This window comes from Oreochromis aureus, linkage group 4 (genome assembly GCF_013358895.1).
Source record: "Oreochromis aureus strain Israel breed Guangdong linkage group 4, ZZ_aureus, whole genome shotgun sequence".
Taxonomy (NCBI): domain Eukaryota; kingdom Metazoa; phylum Chordata; class Actinopteri; order Cichliformes; family Cichlidae; genus Oreochromis; species Oreochromis aureus.
Genome location: NC_052945.1, coordinates 25134643 through 25152133, shown reverse-complemented (window position 1 = coordinate 25152133; position 17491 = coordinate 25134643). Strand labels below are relative to the sequence as shown.

At 40.8% G+C, this 17491-nt stretch overlaps 1 protein-coding gene across 3 annotated transcripts; it reads right to left on the bottom strand.

The window, feature by feature from the left end:
- Nucleotides 1-2760: 2760 nt before the first annotated feature.
- On the bottom strand, nt 2761-17433 carry znf598 (zinc finger protein 598). Of its 3 annotated transcripts, none has more exons than XM_039611354.1 (13): nt 17384-17433; nt 13024-13197; nt 11596-11708; nt 10675-10804; nt 9774-9985; nt 9445-9662; nt 9256-9349; nt 7288-7493; nt 7105-7183; nt 6078-6964; nt 5106-5271; nt 4860-5007; nt 2761-3948 (listed from the first exon to the last, which is right to left on the bottom strand). In XM_039611354.1, exons 1-13 carry the CDS (start codon nt 17408-17410, stop codon nt 3574-3576), a joined length of 2829 nt encoding a protein of 942 aa, XP_039467288.1. In that variant the 5' UTR covers nt 17411-17433; the 3' UTR covers nt 2761-3573. The 3 variants fall into 3 exon arrangements, with proteins under 3 accessions (XP_039467288.1, XP_039467286.1, XP_039467287.1); XM_039611352.1 differs by lacking the exon at nt 17384-17433 and adding an exon at nt 13404-13478; XM_039611353.1 differs by lacking the exon at nt 17384-17433 and adding an exon at nt 13321-13368.
- Between the last annotated feature and the right edge of the window lie 58 nt (nt 17434-17491).

The following is a 17491-nucleotide window of genomic DNA, read 5'->3' as shown; positions in this document are numbered from 1 at the left end:
TAACTGTGAAGGACGCCGGCTTACCATAAACCACAACCTGCTAATAAATAAAAACTTTGAAAGAATATTTAATCATAAATATAGGTTTTTTTATACTATTTTTGACACCATTTTTCTAGAGGAGACATTTGACATAGTTGAAAGCAGCTTTGTTGCTGGTGGAGTCTCCCATTGCCATTCTGAGAAATCGGGTTTAAGCAGCTATGGATAAAGTTTAAGTTCAGTTTATGGCATGAGTTTTGAAAATAGTCTGTCGTTATGTGTCAGAAAGCACCGATGTAGTCCTTTAAGTCTTCAGTGTTGCCGGGATGGTAGTGAACATAACTGTGGTTGGGTGAGAGGTGCTGCTGGGGTGTTACTGGGTAGATTGGGTTGCTGTCAGGTCAGGTTGTATTGATGTTCTCAGTGCTTCAGTCTCTTCTTCAGTCACTGTGGTAGATAATAATAATAATACTAATACAAGCATTCTCTGTGTTTTGTGCTCTGGCCCACGTACACCACCGTGGTATTGGTTTGATTGTAAAATTCAGTATGTTATTGAAGTAAATGGAACTATTGTGTGATGCTGTCCAGGGTCTGATGTGTCCACTACTACAGAAAATTAAAAAAAAAACAACAAATAAATAAATTTATGTCAATAATGATTATTTATAACTAGAAAGCACTCTCTGTTGGAAATACTTTGTCCGATCACTCTTAAAGGGGCTAAAATCAGTCGTTCATGCCATTAATTTGTTAGACCGAGGTCGTAAAAAAGGCATGTCATATAGTACAATACGTTGCATGGATGTTACAGTATCTTCCTCCATAGATGAAAATTGACGCTACATCAACCAAGAATTCAAGTGAACATTGATTTTATGGCGTGTTACCCCTTAAACGTTTCTTCTGAGTTGCTTCTTCCTTTCCTGAAGGTGTGTTTGACCTCTTCAGTGTAAAAACACGTGTACAGAGATGTGTATCACTGTCTATTACCTGAATGTCTCTGGACTGCAGTCTGACCGTCACTCCAATAAAAAAGAAACCATGTTCTGGACTGGCTGTTTGTGTCCTGGGTTTCGTGGGTGAGGACCTGTGACTTTATTTTATTTTACATATACACACTATTTCCCTGGGCTTTCCAAAGCTTTAGAGAGTGGAATCTGTGCCAACCCCAAGAAAGCTCTAATTGTGCACCAGATAACTTTAGAGGGAAATCATTCACAGGTGGATACAACCTGTTTTATTATTGCTTTTCTGATAAAGATAACCATTTTCAGTATAGTTAGACTTGCACTGCACTTGCTTTTTATGTGATCTTGGTGTCAAATCAAACATGAACACGTTTTCTTTTGTTTGTGCTTAAATAATGTGCCAACATGTGTGTCGGGTGTAGTAGTACATATATTAGATCACCTTATGCTCCTCACTAGTTACCCAACTCTTACTCATGGCCCACAAAGATCTTACAGTGGTTCAGAGCGTGCTGTCTACTATTCAGATGGTCAGCGGTTCATTCCCCAGCTCTATCATCCATATACTGAAGTGTCCTTGGGCAAAATACAGAAAGCTAAATGTTGGAGCCACGATAGCACTACGATTCATAAAACTAAGGGTTAAAAGGTAATTTGTGAGCCTGCACAGCACTGTGCAGTGTGTCAGCAGACCACTGGAGCAACTTGTAACATGTATAACTGTATAACTGTTGAAGCTGAGAAGCTTAAGTTCTACATTTGACCTACTTATAGTCAAAACCATGTAAATCAACAGTAAAGCCTTTGAAAGTTATCAAGTGGTCTGCAGTAAACTAGCAGTTTCATAGGTGGAAACAATGGCCAAATGGACTAGTGCCTAATGACATTTTTCAAATTAATAACTCCAGAGAGACAAACATGCACATTTTGGCATCTGTATCCACTTTTAAAATATTTTTTCTCTCCTTTTTATATTGAAGCAGGTAACTGAAACAGACCTTTAGCCCCAAACAGCTAAAGAAAATTGGAGCTTCCCCAGTTGGCCCAAATCAGTTATCAGGGTCTGCCATCAGTTTCTTCTACATAATAATTCTTTAACTTGTCAAAATGTGGGCTGGTTCTCTGAAGACACAAAGGTAGAACTGGCTTTACAGTACCACTGGAACCAGATTGGTGGAAATGTGTTCACAGCATCTTTGAACAACCAAACCCCCCCAAAAGTCTGTTAAGACCCTAAAATGTTAAGACAGCCAATCTGGTCACTAAAAAATTTTATATCACAAATGATATATCAGAGCTATGTGCACACATAGCTCTGATATATCATAAAGCCAGTTCTACCTTTGTGTCTTCAGAGAACCAGACTAGACAATATTTAAGGTATGAAAATATCTGAAAAATGGTTAAAAAAACCAAAAAAACAAACTGCCATCAAGTCAAATATGGAGAACTTTGCAGTGTCAACAGAAACTGTTTTTGGCAGCAGGTCGAAAGTAGAGCAGTCTACTCTGTGAAAACTAGTCTGCCACTTTAATACACACATTCAGTCACAGACGCACTGCTGACAACAGTACAAGCATGACAAAGAGATGAGTAGATAATCCATCACCTGTAAATTTGTGTCAGTGCTTGATTTTACTTGAGTACGCAGACCGAGTGTGGGTTGAAACAACGGTGCCTTCAGCTGAATTTGTTCATCATAACCAAATGTGTAGTCAGAAGTGGAGATCTCAATTGTTACCATCTTGTTTCTCCCATTTTTAAAAAGACAATTTGAACAAAACTGTTGAGAAATATACAACAAGACTCATTGTTCAGTTCTTTAATTTCCTTTTGAAACCTTGTGCAACATCATGGCCACATTGTACCAGTCCATAAACAAAATTATGAAATCTACTGGTGAGTTGTGCAAACGGAATAAAAGAGAATGGGGATTATTGAAAGAAAAACAAAAAACATTCAACTGATGAATCTATAATTTGTTCTAATTTCTGAAGCAGCTCACTTTCTGACACACCGTCCTGAATGAGGAGTCCATTCACTGACACTGTCGACAGGCCTGCATAGAGCAATTAACAATTAAAAGCAATTAGACAGCTATAAATATAAAGCTAAATATTCAAACTGAACATCTTATTTAACCAAGCAGCACAGCTGGAGACTCATGCAGACTTTATCAACTTGCCAGAGCAAGGTAAAAAAGAAAGAAAGTAAAGAAAATCAATATAATTTCAGCATTAGGGAGCGTTGCATTCTTCAAGTAAAGCCCTGGCTCGTCTCTCCGCTTTCATTAAATAAATTTAGAGTTCTGATTAGACGTTGCCGGTGCCAGTGCCAGCTGGGGACGTCCTCAAACGATGAGAGTTGAAAGAAGATTTAAGATGTGGCGACCCTGTGCATCTTGAATTGTAAACCAATCACATAAACCTATCAATATTACTCCCCATCAAAGTGGAAACACCATGAACCATCTTCTTTTGCTACACTAGGTCTCCGACTCCTCCCAGAGGAAATGAGCTGCTGCTTTCCCACACCGGCTGCTGCGTGGCTGTGTCAGAACCACAGAACTGAATTCGCCTCGCAATGGCAAACGGACCAGAGGAAGGCTGAGAAAGGGGGGCTAGCTGATGATGCGGCTAATCGACTGCAAGGAGGGGAACTCCTCGCTCTCCGTGATGTGCAGGGTCTTGTGGGAGTTGAAGTCTTTGGGGGCCAGCACCTGTCTGCAAGTGGGGCACACCCGGCAGTCCAGCTCAGCTGCCATGTTAACCGCTGTAGCAGGCATCTGCCAGGCGTTCTTCTTGTTTTTATTTTTCTTTCCTCCTCCAGCCCCAGACTGCTTCTCCAATGCCTTACAGTCTCCGTGCGCAGTCAGGAGCTCCTGCTGCTTGCCCGTGTCTGGTAAGAGCACAAGCAGCTCATTGAAGATGCGGTTAAAGCCATCGCCAAGCAGGTCCTTACAGCTGCGGTGGTACTGGGCTGCTGATATCACGCCCTGGAAAGACAGAGAGGACATATGAGCAAAGTAAACAAACAGGAAGTGCCAAATGTGAGGAGCAGGTTCTTTCAGTGGGCTATACATTTTTCTCTCAACACACGCAAGCATTATTATTATATATTATTAATAATAATTAATATAATGCAGAAATCAGCTGCAGTTTTGTTTTACTGATCGACTACACAGTCCTACAACCAGGGGAGTGGCACTTCACATCCACATCTGTCCAAACTAGAGCAAAATACAGAGGTGAAGGCTTTAATGGAATCCAATCAAAGGTATTTAAATTTATTATGTTTGGCCAATAAAGCTGATTCAGAGAGAAAATAAAGTTGCAGCCATAAAAATCAGGCAGTACATGCACATACGTATTCACATTTTTAGCTGGCAGCACAGAAGAACTTTTTTTTTTTATAAATGTGGAAAATCATGACATCATTATAATGAATTTCCTGATCTACGCTATGATAATCACGTAGTCAAAATATGATATTGTTACAGGCCTGTGTTGGAGCACACTACCCTCGTGACTCTCAGTAACGGTGCTGAATAATCGTGTTTATGCGCAACATTACGATGATGTACGTTAACCTTTGACCTTCATCATCACTTTATCCTCATTTGAGGATGATAAAGGAATGACAGTTATTATTTATTATGTCATAATTGATATATAAGGCCAAATACAACTAAATTCTAACTTACTCATTCAAGTCAAAGTGAACTGGAATTAAAACATTTAAAAAATAAAATAAAAGTCTGTCCCTGAGACACGGATTTGACAACACTCGGAGGGATGTACAAACTGTAACCACTTCAGGGGCATTTAAAGGGGACGGGGAACAAAAAACAAACTCCAGACAAAATATCCATGCCAACAGAGTACTTAGCTCTTATGTAGTGAGTACCTGTCTGAACTGGGCAGAGTAGTTTTTGAACTGGTTGAATTCTGATTCGTCATCGTTGAGGTACTTCCTAATGGACTGGATCAGCTCCAGGTTCCTCTCGCGGAAGTCCTCTGGCACCAGGTAACCATTGCTCGGCACTTTGGGAGGCCTGGGAACAGACAAAAAACACTAAGTACCAATAAGGCCAACCAAAAACCTTTGTGTCAAGCAGTGATCATGTACTGTAGAAAAACGAGATAGGCTCACAGGTTGACTACTGGGGGTGTAGACTCCACCACATTGCTGTTGAGGGGGATCCCTGTGAACCCTGGGGGAGGTTTAGGGGCTGACATACCCAGACCAGGTGGAGGCAGGGGCATGGTGGAGGATGGGGCTGGAACTGAGGCCTTCATTGGGAAAGAGGTCTTAAAGCCTGAAAAACAAAGAGTGTGAACTTTGAATGATGCAGTACCAACTCTGAAAAACAGTTCTCAGGGTTTTAACTATAAAACCAACACTGCTGTGTTTAAACAAAACGCTTATTTGTGAGGCATTTATACTGTTTTACAATAGTATAAAATCGTTACATCATTAATTTGATGAAAACCGAGTATAAAATTAAAGTTTAACCAGTTTCCCTCTTTACAACAACAACAACTGTGTGGTGGGTGACTTTTTTTGTTGTTGTTGTTTTTTTAAATTTAGGGATGTGGCTGCTTTGTTTTTTACCCAGATGTTACTACAAACAAACAAACAAAAACAAAAACAAAACAAAACATTAGATTAGCGAACCGTTCACTAAATGAAGAGTCAAAATCTATGGGGCTCTTCTTTTATATGAAGTCTATGGAAAACCTTAGCTGTCTACCTTTTTACCACTGCTTGACAGACCACTCTCATATCAAGCAAATATCATATTGCCTATTAATGAACAATTACTGGTTTCCAATCAACCACACAATCAAAGAATATAAATGACTTTCCATAATTCTTATTGACTCTGTTTATTGTAAGAGCTAAGTTGGAGAGTTTCCAAATGATTTCCAGGAAGTCTTCCTTCCCCCCGCTTCTTTTTTGATGGCAGCTATCAGTCATTAAAGCAGCTGTACATTCAGTTTTAAATGTTTAGTAGTTTCAGGTCTTGTAAGAAAGACCTGTATGGTGTATATATTGGATGGAAAGAAGCAACAGTACGTGTAAATTGACAATAAATGAATACTGTGGATTGTTATTCCGTACCTGGTGGTGGATTTTTGGTCATGAGGGCAGGGAACTCCTCCTCTTGTTCATCAGCAGGCTCCGTATTGGGATGATTTGTTACCGTAGCGTTATCTTTGCTAGTGGGTGGTGATTGCTCAGCGTAGCCGTTAGCCAGCCCACTTGTAAGTGCCGCTGTCACAGGACCGGAAATCGGTTTGTTCCACGTTTTCTCAGGAACGTTTTCCTTTTGTGCCGTAGTTTCCACTGAGACTGGATTTACAGTTGTTCCCAGGTCTGATGTTGTAGTTGCAGATGTAGGGGGAGCAGTTGGGTTCTTCTGTTTTTTCTTCTTGTTGGCTTTAGGAGTCGGGAGATCGGTGTTGGGGGTCGGATTTGAAGCGCTCGAGGTCACAGCTGGGTTTGAGGATTTGCTGCTGCCTGCTTTAACGGTTAGCAGAGAGGAGATATCCAACATGGTGGGCACTGAGCGGAACTCCTGCTGCGTCATTCCTCCGCTTTCATCGTCGGAATGAATGGGAGAGTAATTTGACAACGCTTTCCCGTTCTCACCCACTTTCTTTTTCCTCCGTGAAGACGATGAGGATGAGGAGGACAGGAGCTGAGGGCCAGAGGATACAGAGGAGAGGGGTGGGGGAGGTCTGGAGGAGGGAGGAGGATGAGTGTTGGGCTTAGCTGCAGATGTGTGGTTGGACCAAGCAGAGGTGGTACCAGCTGCAGGTTTGGGGGCCCGGACTCTGGAGACAAGAGCAGGGAAATCCTCTTCTTGAAAAGAGGACGTCTTTTTAGGCTGTGCAGAGTAAGCTGGGGTCATGGGGGTTGTGAGCGTGGCAGTCGACAGGCTGGGGAAGTCGTCCTCCTTTAAAGCTACGTGGGATGGTGCAGTCACTGCAGGAGCTGACTTTACACTGCAGGGACAAACAAAAAACAACACATATGACAGGTTTGTGTCACACCACACACACACACACACACACACACACACACACACACACACACACACACAGAGAATGATGAGAGCTTAATGTTGTACTCTGATGAAGCTTACACAGGTGCAGCAGCTGTGGCTCCCAAAGCTGGGAAGTCATCTTCTACATCTCGCGGGTTCTGGCTCTTCATTGTTTTTACTGTTAAAGAGGCAGAAATAAATACACTAAAACTAGCAGACAAACACGCCTGACACCTAGCAACACCATAACCATTATGTATGTTTTTTCAGTTTACTTTTTACCTGGAGGTTTGCTCGCTTGTTTGGAATGTCCAGTCGGGTGTCTGAGCTCTTCCGGTTCTGGTCTCTCGGCCCTCTCTGCCCTGTCTGCCCTCTCCTCTCTGCAGTGTTTGGGAGCGCTCCTCTCCTGCACTGCTGCTCTCTCTTCTTGTCTTCGCATTGCAATGGATGCCCTCAAAGCAGCTTCCACCTGCCTGTCTTCCTCATTTCTGTGCAGACAAGCAGACAAAACAGTCAAAAGCAAGAAATTACTCCCACTCTAACAGCTGCTTAAGTTTTTTAAAGTAATATACACATACACAAGCGTGCAAACTAGAGATGGCACGATACCACTTTTTTATGTCCGATACCGATACCGATATCATAAATTTGGATATCTGCCGATACCGATATTAATCCGATATAGTGTGTTTTTTAATCAATTAAACTGTTTTTTTAATATCTAGCTGCATTTTGTATAAGTTCATACTCAAGTTTAAATAAACAACAACACTAAAGCTATTCTGTTATACCTGTATGTAAAAAATACACTGCACCCAAAATATTTCATAGTTCAGCAATACTGATCAATCTAATAAACTTAAACCTACTCCATCCTCCCTATTCTCGTATTTTAAAGAGTACTCAGCAGAAATATTAAGCAACCTAACTAATAGGGTTGCAAACTCCCAGCAAAAAAAAATAGGGAACCACCGCCCACCCTCCATCTCATGATGCTTAATCGACATAATCAACTTTAATTTGATGCAGTGTGAAAAAAAAATGCACAGAAATAAATTATTTTTCAAGAATAAGTAAATAGATTCAACATCTTTCTTCAACAGAATTGCAGAATTCACAGATGGTACCTTCCCAAAGGAAAAAGTACTATAGCTTACTGGGGTATATTAGACATTTAACAGTTACTATATACAGTAATGGACTTCTATACATTTTACATCAGATTAAAACTTTGGGTGTAAGATTCAGATAATTATTTATTACAAGCTAGACATTTTAAATGAGAATAAGAAAGAAAAGTATGTCTTTGTGCCCCTTTTCCTGTTAATGCCCTATCGGCCCCCTGGCTAAACTTTGCTAGATCCGCCCCTGCACAGTTACCAGCTGTCAGCTACGTAGAAAAGGATCCTGGTCTAGAAAGTAATATTAAATAAATTCTAACAACAGCTTATCAAGCTTAAACGCGCTGCTGTTGGTCAGCTGCTGTTTTCCTCCTTGTGGTGCAAAGTGGGCCAAAAACAAACAAGAGAGACGGACTCGCGACAGAAAAGCCGATCAGCTGATCATTAAGGAGTTTTATGAAGTAGCGGCAGGAAGGTGAGGGAGAGAGAGAGAAGAGGCAGTCGCTCCATATATCGGTGGTTAAGCTTAACGCAGGTACGCTTTACAAACATTCAGAGATGAACTTACACACTTGCTTTACTTCTCTCTGGGATAACTTCCTCGGAGATGAAATGCTGGATTGCTAGCCAGGCTACAAATACACACAGCTGCTCTATCACGTGAGCACACTGCTCCGACTGCTACGGTTATGAGCCGAGTTACGCCGTGTCGCAAGTTTTGTGAGGTGCTTTTTTGATATTTAATGGATCGGATTACATTTTTCATTTCTCGCCGATATCCGATCCAGTAATTTACGTCAGTATCGGACCGATACCGATACCTAATATCGGATCGGTCCATCTCTAGTGCAAACACAGTAACAGCACAATGTGAGACACCCAGGTGCAACAATGCTGTGCATCCATTCTTTAAATGTTTTCCATGTCTGTCTCTCAGTACAAGTGGATGCTCTGCAGTCCAGTTCTCATGCATATAACTGCACCCATCCATCTTTTTATATCCAGCAAAATTTCCATGTCACAGACAAAGACGAATGTACCCTTTAACAACAGCTATCTCTTCCAATTCTGACACCTCCACCCCTAATGCTCCCTTCCAGTTAACTCAGAGCTGGTCATTTATACTCACCTCGAGTACCTCCAGCTTTTCTGTCCCCCGTGAGGCCTTCCCCTTCCTCCTCGGTTGTGACGCACCTCCTCGTAGTCCTCGCCTGTCACCATGCCTGTAAGAAACGCACATGTTCTGATCATCTCAAATGCCAAACAGAAATCCCGGTGGTATGGCAATACAAAAACACGATCGTCTCGACCGACCGACCTTCATTTCGCCTCTGCTGTCTTGGGGCGTAGTTAAACTGCAGGTCGATGTGGCGGTTCTGTCGAGCCTCTGCTCGATTCTTGCTGTGTGCTGCAGCCTTGTGAGCCTTGTAGTCAATCTCGGAGCGAAACGCGTGAGTGAACTGTTCTGTGGCGCAGCGACCTTCCTCGCACAGATAGTGACTCTCTCTGAAGTGCTCACTCAGATACTGATAATCACTGTTGGTAGCAGGGTTAAAAACAAAAGTCTGGTTTAATATTCATCAACATTAGGTAACAAAAACAAACAAAACACTAAACAGAGGATTTGGGTGAAAGGGTCGCACACACCTGTAGTACTCCTGAGAGCCGTCTGCATCACAGAAGTGGCAGAAGTAGTGATCCCTACGCAGGTGTTTCAGCAGCTCGTCATTATCAAGGTAACGGTCATCGCAGAACTTGCAGAGCGGGTGGCCTCTGTGACTGGTGTCATCCGGGTCTCCATGCGCTCTGTGACGCGCCAGCTCCTTACGATTATACCACTTCCGTTCATGGGAAAAGATCTGCAGGGAAAGAATAACTTTTAAAGTAAATAATTATTCAGGAGATTAGCAAACAAAGCGCTTTATCAGGATACTGACATTTGTCTTCTTTTTATCTGGCTTACTTCAACCAGCCCTTATTTGCCTGAAAATGTAAGTCTGTCCCACTCACCATTTTTATATTCAATAGCAGGTTAAAAAAAAAATAAAAATCTTTCCACCAACAAATCAAATGCATAAAAAATGATTGCAAAATCTGCAAATCTGAATTAATAGTACAAGCAAAACCTTTTAAGTTAATGACCTGATGCACAGCACTTTCAGTTATCGACAGACAACTTAAACAACGCTACGGTTTCTCATTCGGTGTGAAAAGCAATACATCAAATAACAACCTTTAAAAGGGGGCTGAATTTAATATAATTTAACAACTATATTGTGTAAGTGCTTTTGTTACCATTTAGTAGCAGATACTGCTGTCAAGGACAATGACTGGATGCCCTCAAGCTGAACTAAAGAGTAACTAAGCCTCATAAACATTCATATTCATATTAGTGTTCAGATATGAAAAAAAGCAAAAAGAACTGTTTGTGCTACAAAGTCTCCATGTACATTTGTGCTACTACTGTAGTCATGTGATACTGAGAACCCAATCAAACACTGCTTTATTTGCTCTTTGGGGATGATGATGATGATGATGATGATGGTACCTTTAGATGCTTTGTGCAGAGCTTGCAGCAGAAAAGCTCGTGCTGCTTCCTCATGTGCTGCTCGAGCTCCTCAAACCTGGAGAAAACCTTGGGCTCTGAGCAGCGGAGACACTCGGGCAGCAGCAGATGCCTGACAGACACACACCGAGGAAAAGTTCAGTCGGAGTCAAGTAAAAATCAAAAGGGGCATTAAAGCCAGTTGCATACAGCAGGTAAAACCCAAAACTCAAGCCAAGTTTTTGTTTAGTTAAGTGACAGATCAGATTGAGGATACTTCCTGCTAAAGCAAGTCATTTACACATTTGCAAATAAAAGCGCTCACTTTAGTCATCACACAATCTTAGACTCGCTTTAAAAGCAATCAAAACAAGAACACAGCATGGAGTGTTCAAGAAGATAACACTAAAGGCTTTACCAGCCGACTTTTAGTTATACCGGTTTATGTACCTGATTGTATACATTTACAATATGACCACATGCTAAGACAGCAAGAGCTCCATCTCTAACCACACGTAGCATTAGTTAATACCAGCATGGCTCTTTGTATACATTTCCATTGTATTTTTCAAGCAAATGTTCAGCTATGTTAACTGTTATTCTGTTAAGATAAGATAAGATAACCTTTATTAGTCCCACACGTGGGAAATTTGTTTTGTCACAGCAGGAAGTGGACAGTGCAAAAGTTGTGAAGCAAAAATTAGAATAAAATAAAATAAGAATAAATACAGTACACAACTGTACAGAATAGAATAAAATAAAATACTATATACAGTAGAATAAAATAGAATAAAATATACAATAAGATAAAAATAGAATACAAATGCTATATACAACTGTTACTGCTATTTCTGGGTTTTGTAGTATAAATGAACTGAAATGCCAAAGAACAACACAAGCACGAAGAACAGAGACATCTAGTACCTGTACTGGGCATAGATCTTCTCATCCACAAAATAGATGTCATACTTTTTCTCACAGTGGAACTGCTGATAGGGCAGAGACTGAAAGGCCTGCAGTTTTTTCACAAACACCACCTGAAAACAACATGACAGTCAGATTAGTAAGAACCTGTGGTAACTGGAGGAAGATGATTCTTTTAGAAATAGAATGCATACCAGTGATGTCTCACAAACACCTACTGTAATATCACATGAAATGATGCAAGAGCAAAACCGCGTCAGTACAGAGGATGTATACTTGGTACGCTTCTAATCTAGGCAATTCAACACAGTTTGACATTACAACATTCAGCTGTTGGGAAACTAAAGTTTACATCCACTCATCATGGGCACAAATGTCGTGTTAATTTAGTGCTGAAAGGCTGAAATGCTCTCTGTAATCCTGATTGGATATTTGACTACTCTTCTTGTCAAAATTGTTAGACTTCATTCAAATTGGTCAGTCTCAGAGTTGTTTTCTAAGCACAGTCAACAAATGTTCAGTGGGGCTGAAGCAGGGACTTTGGGAAGGCCATTCCAGAAGCTTATTGTTAACCTGCTTTATCTATTCTAAATCCAGTTTTAATGTGTGTTTGGGATAATTGTCCTACTGGAACTGTGTCCATATTTAACCCAATCTTGTTTTATCAAAGTCATTAAAGAAGTGTGCTATACAATCATTTTACCCTGGAGAAAGAACGAAGTCATTTAAAGCCCCAAATGACCATGACATTCATTTCCATAATGAGTGGATGTAAACTTCTGATCACAGCTTATTTGGCTTTTAAGGGAGTGTTATGAGGCCGTCCACCTGTTTTGACTCATTCCGTCATCTGTAATCAAGATTCGGAATTTATTCAGGGCTGACAGTAGGCAGACATCACAATGACCTCTAAAACTATATCAATTAAACATTTATCACAACCCAGTAATAACAGGTAGCATACCGGCGCCGCTAAAGCTCACGCTAGATTGAGAGGTGACAGCTAACGTGTTCGACTAAATGTATTACAGAGTTCACTGTCACCCTGGCTAAATGAGGTATAGCCATGAACGTCGGATAGACAAGCACTCTGTCATCAGCTCAATTATAAAAGCCGGCTTCTAAACCAACTCTTTCTGACCAGTGTCAGTCTAACAGATAAGCTAACTTATGCACTTGCTAATATTCGCTAGTTAGTTTAGCTAAGCTAATGACAGCGAGGAAAAAAGTGGTCTCCACAGTGGGTACGCACAATGATTTATCACCTCTTTTTCCCCCTAGTGACTATTTTAATTGATTCTGAACGCAGTTAGGATGCCAACACACAACTTGTGCCTATTTTTATAGAGTAAAAACTATGAGAACGCTACGGCCTAGCTAGCGCCACAAGGCTCCATCCCCGGGTTAAAGTAGCAGAAGAACGCGCACCTTGTCGAGCTCCTCCCGGCAGACGGCGCAGTACTTCTGATCGCACAGCACCCTCATCTTGGTGGAGCAGCGGTAACAAACGGGATGGTCGCATTTTCCCAAGGCGAAGATCTCGACCTCTTGGCAGCACAGAACACAGTTCTTCTCCGCGTCTTTTGTCGTTGTTGAGTCCATCTTAGTGAGAAGGCACAAGTCAAGCTTAATAGTTATTTGGGAGCGCCACAGAGCTGAAGTGCTTACGTAATTATGAAAGTCTACTGCCGCGTCACGTAACTGTTAGACCAGCGATTAACACACCACAGGGATGGACCGAGCGCACGCTGCAGCGGTGCTTTTACCCATCACACCTTGTGGGATCTGTGCGAGCCCCACGTGCGTACCTTGGTGGGAACCGGTAAATGTGCTGATGCTGATAGGAGGCGCTGTACTTTGGAAAACATTAATTAAAGCTGCGGCTAAAAACAGCAGACTGAAGCTACAATTCACGCGGGCCCAACTTGGAATATTTTATATAATAATTTTTTATTTTTTTTTTAATCGTTGTCTGGTCTCGATTATTGGGATGCTGGTAGTGTATATTTTCTTGCCACACTTTGGGTCCATTGATACCTACTGCTTCCAGTTCACCTGTGCATCAACTTCAATATCCTCCTTCCCACTTCCACAGCCGTTCATAACCTTGCTCCTTCTTATTTGTCTGATATTCAGCGTCTCTTGTCTATTCCACCTGTTCACCTGACTACCATGGGACTCCGAACCTTTAGTTGCCCTGCCCAAATACTTTGCAATGCACTTCCACCTGATACAGTTTCATTTAAGGCCTTCAATGTCAGTAAAATGCCCTCATCTTAAAAGCTATACCTGCCACCAGGTCATAATAAAGCTGCTGCTTAAAATGTTTGTTTGCTGAGGGTCATTACAAACCCAGGCTGTCATCTGAATCAAACATGTCCATGTTAAAAGTAATGGTGTTAATAAAGCTTTGCTTTTTAACATGAGTTCTTGTGCTTATGTTTTGTAATCGCCTCTTAAAATCTTTGTATCAACACACTGATATTTTTTATTCTGCTGCTGGTAAACAGGAAGTTATTCTTACAGACAGGTGCACCAAGGATTTTCTATTTGTGTGTATTTAACTAAAGAGATGAGTCAATGCCGTAACCCAGATCTTGGTGCTCCCTTGTGTCTATGAACCAGGGGCGGATCTAGAGAAATTTTCTTAGGGTGGAATGAGGGTGGCAAAGAAATCAAATGGGGTGGCAAAATCGAAGCCTTTTTTTTCAAACACATATGCAGGTGGTCACATATGGTTAAAATAATTCAAATGCAGTAAGTATACACATTTTTCATATAAATATAGTCTATAACTTAATTATTGTCTGTAGCCCACATAATTACATACTTTAATTACATAAAACATGTGAGTTTTGATTTTATGTACTGCACAGCCTGTATAATAAATAAATATGTAGCCCAATAAGTATAAAATCCAGAAAGCTACACAACTTGGGGCGGTTCATTTACAAACACAAGTCTAACTTAAGTTTCACACTGTTTTTTGTTAGAAAACAATCACATTGTTACAGCTTAAATTACACAAAATGTCAGAAATCTGCACTGTCATGAACAAAAATTTAAACCTAATTTTTCACGATTTGTTGGATTAACCCACTGAGGATTGAAATACAACCGGCCATTTTTGACTCCTTTTGAGTTTACGTTTGTATTTCACCCTCAAATTGTTTCATTTTATTTTTTTCCCCTTGCCTTGTTTGGGATCATTCTTTTCAGCTCAACTGAATTTAGTTGTTTTTTTCACTGACATACTGCATTAGTATTACTGATCTGAAATCACACAAAGAACTTAAAATCCTATTAGTAATTTTTACTGTAAAAAAAACCACAGACATGTTGAGTAAATTTTTATAACTTGAAATGCAAATATAAAATGTACATTTTGTAAACATATACAACTATTTATCTAAAAATGCAGCCAATACACCTGCTGTTTTTTTCATTTTGTACAACCATTTAAAAATATTACTAAAACTAAAATGAGAGAACAATCAGGTTTCGCAATAAGATGTCCCACAAATGATGTGTGCCAGTAAAAAAAAAAAAAAGGTTTGTCCACCAAAAGACAGAGGAGAACAGCACAGGGATAAACCTGCAGGCCTGACAACAGGGGCCTGTTCTTCGTACCTCGCTAAGTAAGTTAGCCGGATTTGAATGTTGACGATTTCGCGTGATCTTGGATCGTTCGGTTCTCCGAAGCTCATCTGGGACTTGCTGTCATAGCAACAGAGCCGTAAGCGTAAGCCTGCTCGGGAGCAGGTTTACTTTATGTAAACAGGATTAGATCGCGGCCACTCAGGTATGTCCGCTGCAGTTATATGAAAGCAAGAGCGATATTTCTCCACTGTTTTACCATAAATAAATATTATCAATGTAACTAAAGATAATGCAGCATTTGATTCTTTTATTGATTTCATACAGATACATACAGGTCATTTCCGGAAAAAAGGGAAATGTACTATTAATCATTCTATTACATGTAGTAGATCATGTCAGATGTAATTCATATTTTAGAGTAGTAATAGTAAATTACTACGTGCAATCAAGATGAGAGACCACGACTATAAAAGCGAAGGTGGATTTGGGAAGTCTGTCGCAGCCATGTCCTGTCCGTTTGTACGCGAGCAAGGAAGGTGCAAGATTGATAAGGAGAGTTTACGGAATTCAGCGTATATTGCGGGATAGACGGGATCCTTTAGCTCAGCGCGACGGTGTGCTCATAGAGAGATATCGATCCTCCCGTGAGGGTATTATTTACTTTCTTCCTCCCTCTCTCTCTCTCTCTCTCTCTCTCTCTCTCCCCCTCTATATATATATATATATACTTACTGTACTGTATATACTTACTCCCGACTTACTGTGCATGCTTCAGTCACCCCTTGCATGGGAACAGGTAAAAGTGATGGAGTGTTATGTCAAACTACACACAAAAACCCACAATGTCAATAAATGTCACAGTACAAAAGGGGTGTGACGAGGGGTGCAGGACCACCACCTGTCTTTATTTGCTCTGCCCTTTTCTTGGTTGCTGTTATGAACAAACAAACAGATTATTCCAGGGTCTCTTGTCATAGACTAAAAGCAATATAAGTGATAAATATTACCATTCTGTGGAATATTCTTATATTTCACTTTTACTTTTTCCCATGTTCTAGTGGGTCCTGTTGTGGCTCTAATGTGGAAGAGGATATGGTGTAATATAATATAATGTGGTATAATATAATGTGGAATAAAATAATATCACATGATATAATGTAATATCATGGATCACTTACGAGTGTAATTTGTCAGCAACTTTCTGCCAGCCCTCTCTCCTTGCTTTTGCAGCCTTTGCAGTGTTCTCCTGCGTTTTAATTAAACTCTGAAACTCCTGATATCCCTCAATCAAGAGTTCTTGCTCTGCTGCCGTAATACACTGAGCGCGCTCCTTCCACATCTTCGCCGACCAATCACAGGGTTGCCGATCAATGTTTCTACTATCGATGCGTAGCCCCTTTTAAACCACCCAGTGATCTCAGATTACTTCATCCAGCTGTACTAATCGTCAACAACAGGTGTGTTCGGAGAACCGGATTAGCGAGCTCAAAGTTAGCGCGATGATTTGATCTTGGATGTATCATTTGATCTTGGATGTAGTAAGCGAGGTACGAAGAACAGGCCCCAGGTGTATCACTCCGCTGGTTTTCTACTTATTGACAGTGTCTACATTGCAAATGTGCCTTTGTGACATTCATTAGTGCCCTCACCGACACACAAAACAAAACAACGACTACACAACAGAACAACTACACAAGACAACACAACACACTAACTATACACTCCACACTAAACGTCACAAATCTCCCACATCTAAAAACTCTCTCGCTCTCTCTCACTCGCTCGCTCTGTGTCGCTGCCGTTACCGTCACTCCCAAAACTCTCCCCTCTTCCTAAACAACCAAATCCCACGTGTTGACTTTTTTTTTTTTTTAATTGGTCGACATGGTGAGGTGGCTTTTTTTTTCCTCTTTACTGTTTTCGCGCTGTCCTTAGAAAACGCTTAAAACACACACACACAAAAACGTGACTAAAGTATTTAGTAAAAAGTGTGGCTTATATATAGATTATCATAACTCTGGATTTACTGGCCTGTAATCAAAATTTTAAAACTTTGAAGTCCGAACTTTAATGTGGGCTGAAATAGAGACTCAGCGTGGCTGCAGCTTGTTGCTAGATCAGCTTACATCAGTCATGTGATTTGGAGGTGCAGCGTGTCTGTGGACCACAGAGGGTTAATAACACTCACCTTCTTTCCATTTCCAGAGTATAACATCCAACCACCTGTGTAAAAAGCGAAATTCCCATGGTGTTGTTCAAAATGTGCTCTGGCACAATAATAAACATGGCTTGCTAC